This window comes from Equus asinus, chromosome X (genome assembly GCF_041296235.1).
Source record: "Equus asinus isolate D_3611 breed Donkey chromosome X, EquAss-T2T_v2, whole genome shotgun sequence".
NCBI lineage: Eukaryota > Metazoa > Chordata > Mammalia > Perissodactyla > Equidae > Equus > Equus asinus.
The window spans coordinates 29768914-29784215 of record NC_091820.1 but is presented as its reverse complement, the minus strand read 5'-3'; the positions used below and the strand labels follow the sequence as shown (position 1 = coordinate 29784215).

Here is a 15302-nt window from a genome sequence, read left to right as displayed (position 1 = left end):
ACCCCTATTCCTTTCGTTAGCTCAGAATGGCACATAAGCCTGAATTTTCTGGCTGCTGTGGAGACTCATTTCTTTGCGGGGCTACCATACTTAACGGACATAATTAAAACTGCTTTTTTTCTCCCGTTAATCTCTCTTTTATTATGGAGGTATTTCAGCCAAGAACCTAGAAGGGAAGCTTATTTTTCCTCCCCTACATGAGACTTGTTTCATTTTGAATATTTCTCAAGGCTTAACTTTATCAGTCCATAAGATACTATTTACAATTATGTTTTGTCAATAGATTTTATGCTTTGTCAGTCAGTAGTTTTTATAGAGTTGACTGTCACAACTGATTTGACTACACTTTCACAGGTTAGGTTTTCTATTTGAATATTTCTTCTGAGTTTGCACTAAGTAGAACAAAATAAAATTAGATGTGATGAGTTATTCAATTCTAAACTTAATCTCCAAAATTAGTTTCTCATTTATTGCACAAAATAGATTTAATTTCACTTGTACAAAAGTCCTCACTCACTGACATCAAATTTAAATGGTGACGCTAATAACATTTATGATTATTTTGAATTTTAATACATTTATTTCCATCATGACACATATGCACATGATTAATGACCCAATTTTATTAACCATACTGCCACTTTCAAAATGTTGGGGAATTTTATCACAGCCAACATATCCTGATAGGCATGTATTTGCTGATAAAAGAGCAATCAATTTGAATGGCTTGGCTTTAATGTCAAAATCATTCTTCCCTACCTGCATCCTCGCACCATAAAATGTCAAAACAGAAACCACCCATGTTAATGTCAACAGAACTGGGAGCTATGCCAACATAATACTACAAGAATAACACGATGATCACAGGCACCACAGAGTGTAATGATCCTCTCAGAAACGGTTTGATTTCTACAATGCACAAACAATAAGGATTTATTTAAGTATCCAAACCTCCTTCTTTTGCTCACAGTTAACATTTCATTAAATTTTAAAAGCACAACTAACTTTCTAAAATAAAAATGGGCTTAGAGGGCCAGCCCCGTGGCCGAGTGGTAAAGTTTGTGCACTCCGCTTTGGTGGCCCAGGGTTTGGCCAGTTCAGATCATGGGTGCAGACATGGCACCACTCATTAGGCCACGGTGAGGTGGCGTCCCACATGCCACAACTAGAAGGACCCACAACTAAAATATACAACTAGGTACTTGGCGGATTTGGGGACAAAAAACAGGGGAAAAAAAAAAGAATGGACTTAGAATTTTTGCCTTATTGAATTAGAGTATTTACGTTATTGAATCAATCATCAAGGACCAAGAGTAGGAAGTGGTAAAATTAAAAGAAAAGTCATGTGTTTTCTATGTTAAACTTATAAAAATTTAAATAGAGTTCCCACTTTATCTAATAAGGACACTCTTGATAAATACTGGTTTTCCGGCATTCTTATGTCAACAAACATTTATTTCTAATAGAACAGATTTTTAAAAGATTCTATTTCAATGATAACGACATCACAAGAGTCAGTTTTCAGTATGTCACTAACAGTGACCATATTGGAATTATTTAAGCAAACATTTTAGCATATGAAAGCCATAAATCATAATTTATTGCATTTAAATTAATAATAATCATCATCTACTATGTGCAATGTAATACACTTTTTATCATTTCTAAATCTTTTACCAACCAAGCAAGTTTGGGAATTATCACCCTCCATTTTACAGATATTGAAATTGGAGCTTAAACAGGTTAAGCAACTTGCGCAAAGTCACAGGAGGACTAAAGAGCCAGACTTTAAGCCCGTATCCACCTGATTCAAAAGCCATGGTCTTACCCAATTTCAGTGTGATCTTCTTGAATCACTTTGATTATTGCTTTGAAACATTCTCATTCTTAGATGCAATTCCATTAATAAGATACCATAATGGTCATGCATGAGTAAGAAGAGTATAAAGTTTCTAAAGAAGTAAAATCACAAATGGGATTAAATTTACTTGCAAAGGAAAGTGAGTTGGTTTTTCGAACTGGATTTATTTTGGTGAATGGATTTTTTTTTTTTAAATCAATGGAATTAGAAAGTAAGAGTTACAGCAGTTTTATATTATGTGATATCCTACTTTCAGTTTCAATACAGGGAACATGGTGTTAACGTTCTTCCTTTAGTTTTATATTGTAAAAACTATAAACCAAAAAAGTTTTCTTCAATGAAAATTAACAACATCATAAAAAGGATTATTGGTTATAAACAAATGAAATTATATCAAAGGATATTAGTCACTGTATTAGTCAGCTTGGGCTGTCACAACAGAACGTCACAGGTTGGGTAGCTTAAACAAAAGAAATATATTTCATCACAGTTCTAGAGGCAGGAAATACAAGAACAAGGTGCTGGAAAAATTGGTTTCTGGTGAGGCCCTTCTTCCTGGCTTGCAGAGGGCTTAGGGTCCCACCTTTATGATGTCATTGACTATAACAACATCCTTAAAGGTCTTATCTCCAAATACAGTCACATTGGGGTTAGGGCTTCAACAAGTAAATTTTGGAGGGAGACAGTTCTGCCCATGATAGGCACAAATGACAGGAAAGATTAAGCATATTCAGCCACAGCAACATGAAGCTTATTGTAAAATATAACACTCAATTACATAATGTCTTTTATAATCCAAGACACATGGCATTGTCATGGGCTGAACGGTGTCCTGTGTTGAAACCTAAACCCTCAGTACTTCAGGATGTGACTATATTTGGAGTTAAGGCCTTTAAAGAGGTGATTAAGGTAAAAGGAGGCCATTAGGGTGGACCCTAATCCAATCTGACTGATGTCCTTATAGGAAGAGGAAATCTGGACAGACATCAAAGACGTGTGCACACAGAGGAGAGACCACGTGAGGATGCCGAGAGACGGCAGCCATTTGCAAGCCAAGGAAAGAGGCCTCAGAAGAAACCCAATCTGCTAACACCTTGATCTTGTACTTCCAGCCTCCAGAACTGTGAGAAAATAAATTTCTGTTGTTTAAGCCTTCCAGTCTGCGGCATTCTGTTATGGTAGCCCTAGCAAATTAATACACATATGATGGAATAAATCCCTTAACAATTAAAGTTAGATTTAAGAGTTCATAGTTTAATACTATAAATAAAGTTCAATGTATAACATTTATAGTACACATCCCACCTTTCTCCAATTTGACTGTCTCTCACTGATTACACCTTCTCTCTTGGAATGCAAATCCTTTACCTTTTCCTCTTTTACCCCAATTTTTATATTTCACAAAATTTTCCTCATTCTTATCTGACTCTCCTGAGACCCAATTTCAAAGTTTTATTCCTTTCACCACACAAACTCAAAAATCAAATTCTGTGAAAGACAATGATAATAAATAAACATTTAATGAGCATTGGCCCCATTCTGTTATCAATCACCTTGGGTGTTAGAGACACCAGATGAAGGAGATGTGCTTCCTGCCCTCAACATACTCACAGATTAGTGGGGTACCTCACTCATGAATGTCAGTGGTGCTGAAAATAATTTACAGAGTTATACACAGCTGTGCCGTTTTCCTTAACTGATATAATCTTTCTCATTCTCCCACCGAGACTCAGCGGAGAGGAGTAGAGAGAAACTGTAGACTGGAATCTTCACCATATCTTAGTCTCTTCTAACCCGAACAGTCTCTTTACAGTAATTCTGTTCTTTGGGATGAACGATCAAAATTTCAGACCTCCCATCCCCCCACAAGATGGCATCTGGGAAGAGGTAGATTTATTGTCTAGTTAATACAGTTTCAACTTCACGTTTCTTCACTTTCGTGAGTCTCTGCTAAAGCCATGTATCTAATTTTTGAATTTGATATTATTATATAAAGGAGGGATCGCCCAATTGAGTAAGGCCTCTCAGAACATGGAGCAGCCCTGCATTTGGGCTTACATGAGGTAGGTGAGAGGGACTCTTGTATCTGGACATGCAGGTCTGTGACTGCTTTTCTGGATCTTCAGTCTCTTTGGCAATGCCCCCCTCTGCCTGGAGCATAGCTGTCATGTGGGCATCTGCTGCTGAGGCCTGAGATGGGGATCTTGTGTTTCTCCTCTTAGGCCCCATCAAGGACCAAGAGGTCCCTCATAACTGACTCAGCCACTCCCCAGGCCTCATATATTTGTCATTCATATTGTGGCTTCAGAGACAGTCATCCCTACCCTTTTGCCTCTTCAGTAAAGTCCCTCTCATTTAGTCAGCTTCCATAACAGGCTGCCTGGGTCTTAATGCAGTCACCTTCAGTGACTTAGAAACTTCTAGATCCCTTCTAAGCCACATGAAACTCAAGCCAGTTTTGGCTATTGACGTAGGCAAAAGAAGTGATATAAATTCACCAGCACTCCCCTCAGACTTTTATTAAACATTGCTTTTCCATTTCTTGGCCACTCACCATTTAACTTCTGTGGAGGAACGCAGATATTATGATGACAAGTAGTTTCCCTATATTTTTTATCAATCATTTATGGAAATTTTCATCTATTATTTTAATATTAAAAGACTATAACTACGCAGACTAAAAGTTCACAGTATCCATAACTTGAGATTATACTAACAGTAACCTGAGGAATAAATTTATTGGTTTCATCCCCTTTTTGTTCAATGGATTTATATATTCGCCTTATATGAGGATTCTCAAAATGAGGTCATGAACCAGAAGTATCAGTATCACTTGAAACTTGTTATAAATGAAAATTAACATGATAAACTCTGTGGGTAAGGGCCAGCAACTTGTTTAACATGCCATCCCAGTGATTTGGATGCATGAGAAAGTCTGAGAATGATTGCCTTAGATTATAAATTCAATAGCTCATGAAATACTTATTTTCTATTATTTTTCCAAGGTATATATTACAGGGTTATGTATATAGTAGAAACTTGGCAAATATTTTATAATAAGACAAATAATATCAAAGTCTATCTGTCTATCTACCTACCCATCTACTTACTTATCTATCTAGCCAAGTCACAATTACATCTTTAAATTAGCACATCCGTGTTTTTACCTGAGAAAGCCAAGAAGTGAAGAATGTTGCAAACGAAGTTGAAGCACCCTTTCAGTGTGATCCACAGGTAAAGACTGACTAGAATTAATGCCATCTGGCATTTTTCCACTCAGGTGGAGCATCACATCATAAATGGTCTTATTATATTTCGAAAAGTCATTATGTACAGATTTTTTGGATGACGAGGGTGATGAGCAGCATCGTATTTTATACACATCCCTATGGGAAAACAAATTCAAAATTTTTTTAAAATCTCAAAATGTTATGTTATGGAAAAGAAAACATGCTTGATGACTAAATAAAATCCTATTTAAAATGAAACAAGAAAGAAATTACAAAATTCACTTTATTCAGCTACCCTTTGTTAGTAAAAATTAGATTTTTTAATAACCCCTGAGTTCTCCAGTATCTTGTTTTAAACACATACCATTATTTAATGTTATAATTGTCAAGTCTGAAAGACTGGACTACGATTAGAAAATGTAAGTGCTTTGCAGAAACAGTACAGAGGTCAGATCCTGGACCCATCACCTACTAGCTGCCTGAGTATGACAAGTTAAACTCATTGAACTCAGTTTTGTACACTATAAACTGGAGATGATAATGCCTATAATAGTTCCTAAGACAGATTTCAAATGTTCATCACACATGTATATGCAAAGACAAATTTACACACATTTTCTCAATATTTGTATTTTAATACTTAGAAGGGCACATCCTGCACATTGGCCACGTGAGTAGGGATTCTCATTTTAAAGATAAAGTCCAGAGATCTATTGTTTCCATATATTTGTCTGTTCTTTAAACAAGACAATGCAATCTCTATTTCCTGATAGATCCTGCACCAAGTTATGATGCATGTTAATTTTTAAATGGAGTAAAAAATTCCAACCAATCTTTGCTGTCTACAGTTTATCCAATATCTAATACTATACTATTTGTTTGCTGGCAATCAGAGTCACAAATGTATCAGTAGCTTAGACTGACAAATAAAATGTGCCCAACGGGCCAGTTTGAATGGGAGTTCTCCAGTTTGGTAGCTAGTAGGTCTGTCTCACATATTACAGGAGAAAGTACATTGATTTAGGTAAGGGTTTGATGACCATTGCTCAAATTCTGGCTCTTCCTCTTACTGTGTAATTTTACGGAAGTTACTTGACCTTTCTGTTCCTCATCTTTCTCATAAGTAATATATATAATAGAGTTAGTATATCCTGAAGTTACCAAAGAAGCAAACAAATATTTAAATATTTCATGGAGAAAATTCACACCATCATGGGCCTTAAAATATGTCTACAAAAAATTATGAAAAAGATAAATAGTCTAAAGAGAATTAAAACATAACCAGACAATGACTAAATAAGAAGGATAAAAAGCAACAAGATGAATACAAATGGAAAGAAACAATAAACAATATAAACAGATACACAGGGGACCCAGATATTTTGGTTGTAAGATAAAGATTTTGAAGTAACTGTATGTAGTATGTTTAAGATTGAAAATTTTGTCATTGAACTATAAATTATATAAAAAATGACCAATGGAAAATTTAGAAATAAACAAGTTCAGTAAGTAAAACTAAGAGAGCAACGGATAAGCTTCACAGCAGATTAAATCAAGCAAAGAGAGAATTAATGCATGGGAAGACAGGCCATAGGAAAGTATCTATACTGCAATAGAGAGGGACAAAAGGATGGAAAATACACAAGAGTGAGCAAAGGAGAGGAGTCCGAAAGAATGCAGGAGTCACATAATTTGAAAAAATGTTTGTTGAGAACTTTCCAAAATTGACAATAAAAAATAAAACCACAGATTAAAGAATAACTATGAACCCAAATAAGAATAGCTACAAAGAATACTTTTCTCACCACATCAGAGTGAAGCTGCTGAAAACCAAATATAAAGAGAAAATCTTAAAGGTGCTACAAAAAAAAGATAATACCTTCAAATCAGTAAAAATAAGGATATCAGATGATTTCTTAACAGAAAAAGTAGAAGACAAAAGTAAATAATACAACTTAAATATGCTGAAAGAAAATAACTGCCAATGTAGAATCCTATACCAAACAAAACTATACAATCAGAATAAAAGTGAAAAAATACAGCTATTTTTGGAAACAAACTAGAAAAATTTGTTACCAATTGACCTTAAATAAAAGATCTAAAGAGAATTACTTGAAAGGAAGAAAATAATCTTACACAGAAGATCAAAGATACAAAAAGAATGAAGAATAATGAAACTGGCAAATGTATGAGCAAATATTGACTGGTTAAACAATAATAATATCTCAGGTATATACATAATTACAATACACAACAATGGCATATGTCAGGAGACAAGAAAATAAAGTTAAAATATCATAAGTCCTTGCAACACGAGGGAAGAAGATAAAATTATTAATTAGTACAAGACTTCTTATATGCTGTAATGTCACTCATCAAGAAAACAAGAAAAACACATTAACTTCTAAGCTAGCCAGGGATAAATCACGAAATAAGAAAAGAATATTTAATCAATCTAAGAGAAGGTAAAAAAGGAGAGAGAGAATGTGGAGTAGACAGAAAAATAGAAGAACTTAAAAACATTATAGATTTAAATTCATATTTACAGTAATTATATTAAATTTATGTGAACCATAAACTTGAATGAAAAGACAAAGATTCAAAGAATAACACGAAACAAGCTAAAGATAGGGTATACAAAAAGACATAACCAAAAACATAGGAAACAAAAAGATTTATGAAAAAGATACAAAAAAAAGTTATGTAAATATTAACTAGAAGTAATGTATCTACATTAATATAAGGCAGCTTAGAATTTAAGGCACAAAGCATTACTAAGTATAAAGACAGACATTCCATATGCATAAAAGTTTCAGTACACCATGAAGGTGTTACAGTTGTTCATTTGAACGCACTTGGTAACAGCCTCCAAATGTATAAAGCAAAATTGATGAAATTAAAAAGGAACAGACAAATACACAAATATAAGTAGAGATTTTAATGACTTCATGCTAGCAACTGGTAATTTAAAAATCAGTAAGCACATATATTAAAGAGTATAATAACCAAACAAGGTTTAATGTACAAACATGGAAGATAGCTTTCCATAACTACAAAATACAAAACATTTTCAAGTTGAAATGTTTACAAAAACTATATAAATGCTGGCCAATAAACAAATGTCAAAAAATTTCAAAGAGGATGGTCTCGGACCTCAATGAAATTACACTGACTATCAATAACAAAATCACCAAATATAAGCTTCTAAATAACCTTTTTAAAATAAATGGCATTGGGGCTGGCCCAGTTGCACAGTGGTTAAGTTCGCATGTTCGGTTTCGGCAGCCCGGGGTTCACCAGTTCGGATCCCGGGTGCGGACATGGCACCACTTGGCAAGCCATGCTGTGGCAGGAGTCCCACATATAAAGTAGAGGAAGATGGGCATGGATGTTAGCTCAGGGCCAGTCTTCCTCAAAAAAAAAAATGGCATTGGAAATTAGAAAAAATATGAATGGGATGAAAATAATACATTACATATAAAAATATGCAATTCAGGGGCCAGCCCTGTGGTTGAGTGTTTAAGTTTGCGTGCTCTGCTTTGGCAGCCCAGGGTTTCACTGGTTCAGATCCTGGGTGCAAACAAGGCACTGCTCATCAGGTCGTGTTGAGGTGGTGTCCCACATAGCACAACCAGAGGCACTTACAACTAGAATATACAACTATGTACGGGGTTGGGAGGGGGAGGGTGCCTTTGGGGAGAAGAAAAAAACAGATTGGCAACAGATGTTAGCGCAGGTGCCAATCTTTAAAAAAAAAATCCAATTCAGATAAAGCCAAATTTAGAAGAAAATTTATAGTTTAAAAATTATATTTTTTCAGAATCAAAACATAATAACTAGAAATAAAAAAACTTCATAGACTGATAAAGGGTTTCTATAAAAAGCACAGAGTGAACCTCATACTTAATGAAAAATGTTGAAAGGTTTTCTCAAGATTGAGATTAAGAGGAGGATGCCTACTACTTAATATATAACTAGAGATCCCAGCAAATGTAATAAGGCAAGAAAAAGAAATCAAAGATGTAAGAATTGAAAAAGAAAGAAAGAAAGCGATTATTTGCAGATGACATGTCTTTAGAAAACACAAAAAAATACCTACAGATGAATTAGAATTAGTAAAGCACCATAAAAACACAGTTGGATAGATGTCAGAATATGATAATTAACATTATTTATACATAGCATATAGAAAAACAAAATAAAATTGAAAAAAAAGGGGCCTTTTGCCAAAACTTCAAAAAATACTAAATACCTAGGGATAAATCTACCAAAATATGTGCAAGAACAATAACTGAAAACTAAATCATCACTAAGATAAAATTTAAATGACCTAAATAAGAGAAGATATAAGCTCTGTCCTTTTCTACTAAGGCAATATTGTAAAGATGTCATTTCCTTCTAAATTTACCATAGACAAGGTTCAATCACAATCAAAATACTGGCAAGGTGACTTTTTTCTTTTCGGTAGATATTTATAAGTGATTCTAATATTTATATAGAAATGCAAATGGCATAATTACCTAAGAGAATATTGTAGACTAACAAACTTTGAGTATTTATACTAGTAGATATCAAGAACTATAAAGTAATAGAACTTAGGACAACTTGGTATTGATGCAAAAGTATACAAATTGATCAAAGGAATATACACAACTATACAAATACTTGACTTATGAGAAAGGAGGCACTGTAGAGTGAAAAGGGAGGAGGAAGGATGGTCTTTTCCCTAAGTGCTATTGAGTCAATCGGATATTCATATTTTCAGAAATAGGGAAAAATAAAATATACTTTGACCTTTATTTCACAACATACACAAAAGTAAATTTCAGGAGGACTGACTATCAAACATGAAAGACAAAACAACGAAACTTCCAGGAATAGCAAAAGAGGATATCTTCACCTCTCGGGGACAGAAAGATCTCTTAAAGGGCAGACAAAAGCAATAACCATTAAGGCAAATATTCAAAAATTAGACTACGTTAAAATTAAAGAAAAGATATTTGTAATACATACAACCAACAATAAATTCACATACAAAATTCGAAAACTTGCTACAAATAAATACGGAAAAAAGAGAATCCATTTTTTTAAAATGAGGAGAAAACATAAACAGGCTCTTTATGATACAGCATTTCCAAATGACAAAGAACATGGAAAAATTTTCTTAATGCCGATAGCAGTAAGATGTCAATTCAAACCACACATACCAGAAAGAGCTAATATTGAAAAGATTGACAATATTAAATATTTCTTAGAATACAGAGAAACTGGAACTTTCATACATGACCTGTAAGAGTGGAAATTGGTACAAGCACCTTGGAAAATTGTTTGGAAGTACCTCCTAAAGGTGATCCTATTTCTATCTTATGATCCAGCAATTTTACTCTTACATATATGCCTTTCAGAAGTATCTATACCAAAAGACATGTGCTAAAATTTTTATAGTAGCATTATTCATAATAGAAAAATCTGGCAGCCAACGAAATGTCTATCAAAAGGAAAATGAATAAATTGCAGAATATTCATACTATGGCCTAGTGTGCAGCATTAAAAAATAAATAAACTACTCCTAAATGCAAATATATATGAATCACGTGAACATAATATTGAGCAAAAAAATCCAGACACACAAAAAAATGCAAACTCTATGATTCTTAGTATATAAAGTTCAAAAACAGACAAAACTAATCTCGCGTTAGAATTCAGGATATCGGTTGCCTCCTTGAGAGGCAGATGGGGATGGAGGAGGTGGAGGGGATTTAGGGATGTTAGCAATGCTCTACTTCTTGGCCTAAGTGGTGGCTACACTTGTGTGTTCACATAGTTATAATTCTGTCTGTAGGTTACATAACAATAAAAATTATTAAAATTCAAAGAAACCTTAAACTCTGGAGTTCACAGATCTATGCTTGGGTGATAAAACTTAAAAAAAAAAAAAGAGCAAGAAAATGATTACCCTAAAAGTCAGGCTAGTAGTTTCCTTTCAATTGTAGAGATTTGGTAGTGTTGTGAGGGTCACAAAAGTTTCTGGGGTGCTGGCAAAATGATGTCTGCACAATGGTTTGCTCTAGGAGTAAATTGAGGAGTAGCACTTGGTTTGTGAACCATTCTCTATGTGTGTTTTAGTTCATGACTTAAAAAACCAAGAAGAAACAGCTTGGGTCCAAGTTCCTCTCGGAAATGAAGATTGTCCGAAATCAGCTAGTTAAAATCAGTGTGGAGAGGTTTGTTAGAGGAAAAGGCGACACTGTTAGTCAATAACTGAATTGCCCACTGGGAGCACAAATTATGTTAAAAACTACACAGTCTTTTCTTTAATATCTATATGTATGCATATCCTACAAATGTAGACTTCGTATTAACTAAAAGCTTGATAATTTTTAACCATATTCTTTCTCCTCTTGTTTAAGCATTAAGAAATCAAATGATTTCAAGTTTCTTTTTCAATTATGAGAGTCCCCCTACTTTGGAGATTGAAAATATACACAAGCAAAAGCTCAGTGTATTTATGATCTATCTTTCCAGATAAAGAAATCACCCACCACTTACCACTATCACCAGCAAGCAAGTAGTAAAATGGTTAAGGAAGGAAACTATTTTGAAAATACAAGTTGTAAAATGTTTTATTATTCTTACAGTAATGTGGAGAAGTGAAAGAATTCAAGGAAGTCAACTCTAACCAGTTATTATAACCACTTGCATTTTAACTCTTTGTTTCAATCTAAAGACATGTTTTTGTGACTTTGTCGGACATGGTGGGCAGGCAGCCCAGAAATGGAGAAGACACTTTTATGTTTACCTTATTAAGTTTATCAGTGAGCTTGCCAGCAGCTCAACATTGCAAAGAGAAAAGCATGTTATATATATATAAATATATATATATATTTATATCAAAAGTTTGTATATCAGCAGGGAGGAAATATTGCAAAGGAAGGAAAAATATTATTAATGATATATTATTTGGGTAAGTGCTTGGAAAAAGTGGGTTTTAAATTTACCTTCCACTGCCAAACAGAAGAAGAGCTGGTGAATATGACTCATGAAGTCAGAAATACATAACACTTTAAACATAATCCTAATTAAACTTAATAGCTAACATTTATTGAACACTTACTATGTCCTAAGCTCTGTTCTAATATAAGTTAAATATCACAATAATCCTATAAGGTAATTATTGTCATTATCTCCTCATCTTTACAAATGAGGAAATGAAAGCCTAGAGAAAATATTTTATTTTGTAGGCCCTCATTACAAATGGTAGGACATTCCACTGATTAATTTGATTTTCTGTCAGATTCTATATACTTGTACTAAATGAGAGCTTCTGGGATGGAATATCTAGCTTTGGAACAATTGGAACCTTCCCCCATAAGCTTCCTGGCTGGCATTTCTGGATGTGCTCTTGGTGTGTGGCAGCTGGAGTGAGGTACATGCTGGAGTGGAAGCTTGGACTAGCACTGATGTGCGTATCTTTCCATCTTTTGGTTACTTGGGGAGGTGGCTGAAAATAAATAACATCTAAGAGCCTCTAAGAATTGAAAACACTGAAAAATATTTCAAACATTGAAAACTGAAGACTAATAATCAATAAATAGGCAATCCTCTTAAGCAATTTCTTTGGTTTCTGCTAATCCACTTGAATATCTCTTAAATCAACCAATGAAAACGATCATATTGCCCTGCTGCTGCAAATTGGTGTTTGTAAAGAGTCAAATTTCCTGAGGTAACAAACCAATAAGGCAGCATTACCAACAACCCCTATCTTCAGGTTCAAGAAGGTGATCCATAAATACGTCAAAAAATGTTCAATAATGTTGGAAAGAAAGAAAAACTTGTTGATATTCACAACGAATTCCAGTTTTCCAGGTAATACATCCCGTAGTGGATGACTCTCCAGCTGGGAGTTACTGCATACAAGGCCAGACAAATTCCACTTTCCCTGTTAACATGCAGGGCTGCACTAGAGTTCATGGCTTACCCAGGACTTTAAGCTTCACTTCGTCTGAAATCCTAGATTTAGCCTACAAACATTAGGATTCCATACCTCTCCTCAGTTCTAGACTACTATATTCTTAGTCTTCTTGAACTGATGTACCTAACCACGGGTACTTATAGTGTTCAGCCTAAAGCCAAAGACAAAAACGCCTGGAATGGAGTGGTAGAGTTCATGCCTTGCAAGCATTAGTTTCCTAAATCTTAATGTGATCCCCCTAAAATTGGCAAGTAATGTGATGCTTAAAAGTACGAGCTCTGGAGTAGAATGCTTGGGTTCAAATCCTGGCTCTGCTATTTACCAGCTGAGTGACAGAGAATGGATGGAATTGTATTGAGGAATAAATCAAAATGAGGGACTGCATAGCAGTGGGCTACAGGAGAAAAGGAAGCCATTTTTCCTAGAGGAACATAAGAGAGGTGTCAGGTTTAGAGCTGGCAGATACAGAGGGATGAAGTGACCTGTGGTACAGTAATCATGATGATGAATAGAAGTACTGCATATGGAAGAGATAGTTGAGATGGCATGCATCCATAACACAAAAACAGGATGCTACTGTGAAAGAAAAAGACAGAAGGAAGGAAAGAAGGAAAGATGGATGGAAGAAAGCAGGGGAGGGAGGTGGGGAGGAGGGATGAAATAATTAAAGAATAACAGAGTTCTTGGAGAACAAAACTATAAATACCAATTTAAAATTTTTATAAAAGACTGGAAGAGGAAGTGAAGGAGAGCTGCAAGTATAAGAAAGCAAAATATAGAAAAAGATGAAAACATAAGGCACAATTGAGAGGGATATAAAGGATCAGTCAAGCAGGTCCACCATCACTCTAAAGGGAGACTCAGAAAGAGAAAGACAAACTCTGTATGATTCCACTCATATGTGGAAGATAAACAAACACATGGACAAAGAGAACAGATTAGTGGTTACCAGGAGGAAGGGGGGTGGCAGGTGGGCACAAAGGGTGAAGTGGTGCACCTATAATATGACTGACAAATAATAACGTACAACTGAAATTTCAAAAGGTTGTAAACCATCATAATCTCAATAAAAAAAATAGAAAAAATAACATAAGTAAATGCCCAACAATTAATGTGAGTGAGCAAGTAAATAATGACAAGTGAATGAAACAACATATTATACAACAAATTAGCAATCGTTAGTATAGTAAAAAAATATAGAAAATAAAAATTAAAATCACAGCCTCTATAAAAAACAACAAAAATGAGAATGCTTAACAGCAAAAATTCTGGGACGCATCCAATGTGGAATAAAGAGATAAATTTATAGACCTGAAAATAATTAAACATATAATCGGAGTTACAGAAAAAGTAAATGATAAAGCAAAAATCAGAATTAAGTGATTTAGAAACACAAAGAAATGGATAAATTAATCCAAGAATTTATTCATTATACGAGACAAAAAAGTAAACTGCTAATATATTATCAGGAAAAAATAAAATTAAAATTATCAAAGAGGAAAAGACTATAAACACATAAACAATAACACTGCTAGTCACAACTGTTAGATAACGAATTTTAAATGCCCAATGGTTTCTCCTAAACTGAAAATAAATCATTAAAACTTATTCAAAATACATGAAATTTTCAGTAGAATAAACAGCAAAGCTGAAAACTGAAAAGTTATAACAGAATAACTTTTCTAAAAAATTCCCTGGCATCAGATGATTTTTATGATAAAACCTGTAAATGTTCAGGGTATCTGCTGCCTTCATTTCCCTCAACATACACAAAGATGACATATTAGCTCATTCATTCCATGAAGCTGATGTTGTCCTGTTAGTTAAAAAACTGAAAAAGTTAGCTCATAGGAAAACTATAGACTTCGCATAACCTAGCTCGCTCCTGAATATAGATGCAAAAATTCTAATATAGCCCTTCCAGGTACAGAGATCAGTACTCACCCCCACGGTGCCAGCAAGTTACCCCAGGGCTGAGAAAGGAGGTAGAAAGCTCTGAGAATCACTACACCAGCAACATTATAACAAGGGAGATGCCTAAATTCCTCTTTAAATTAACACAGAATTAAGTGACTTGATACAAGCAATGCAGTTTAACTATTTTAGACATGCTGAGTAATAAAACAACACATGGCAGAGTGAGGCAAACGTATCGTCAAAGAGGAGATGTGTGCTCTCTGTTCTCTAACACTACTGTCTACCTGACTATACTCCAGATCTAGGCCTGCTATTTCATTTA

General features: G+C 34.4%; 1 protein-coding gene across 1 annotated transcript in view; it reads right to left on the bottom strand.

The window, feature by feature from the left end:
* Positions 1-15302, bottom strand: part of CFAP47 (cilia and flagella associated protein 47) — a 423199-nt gene that overhangs the window by 257670 nt on the left and 150227 nt on the right. Inside the window, exon 30 of the mRNA XM_070502678.1 lies at positions 5029-5247. Within this exon, the coding sequence (XP_070358779.1) occupies positions 5029-5247 (219 nt within the window). The remainder of the gene's footprint in view (positions 1-5028; positions 5248-15302) is intronic.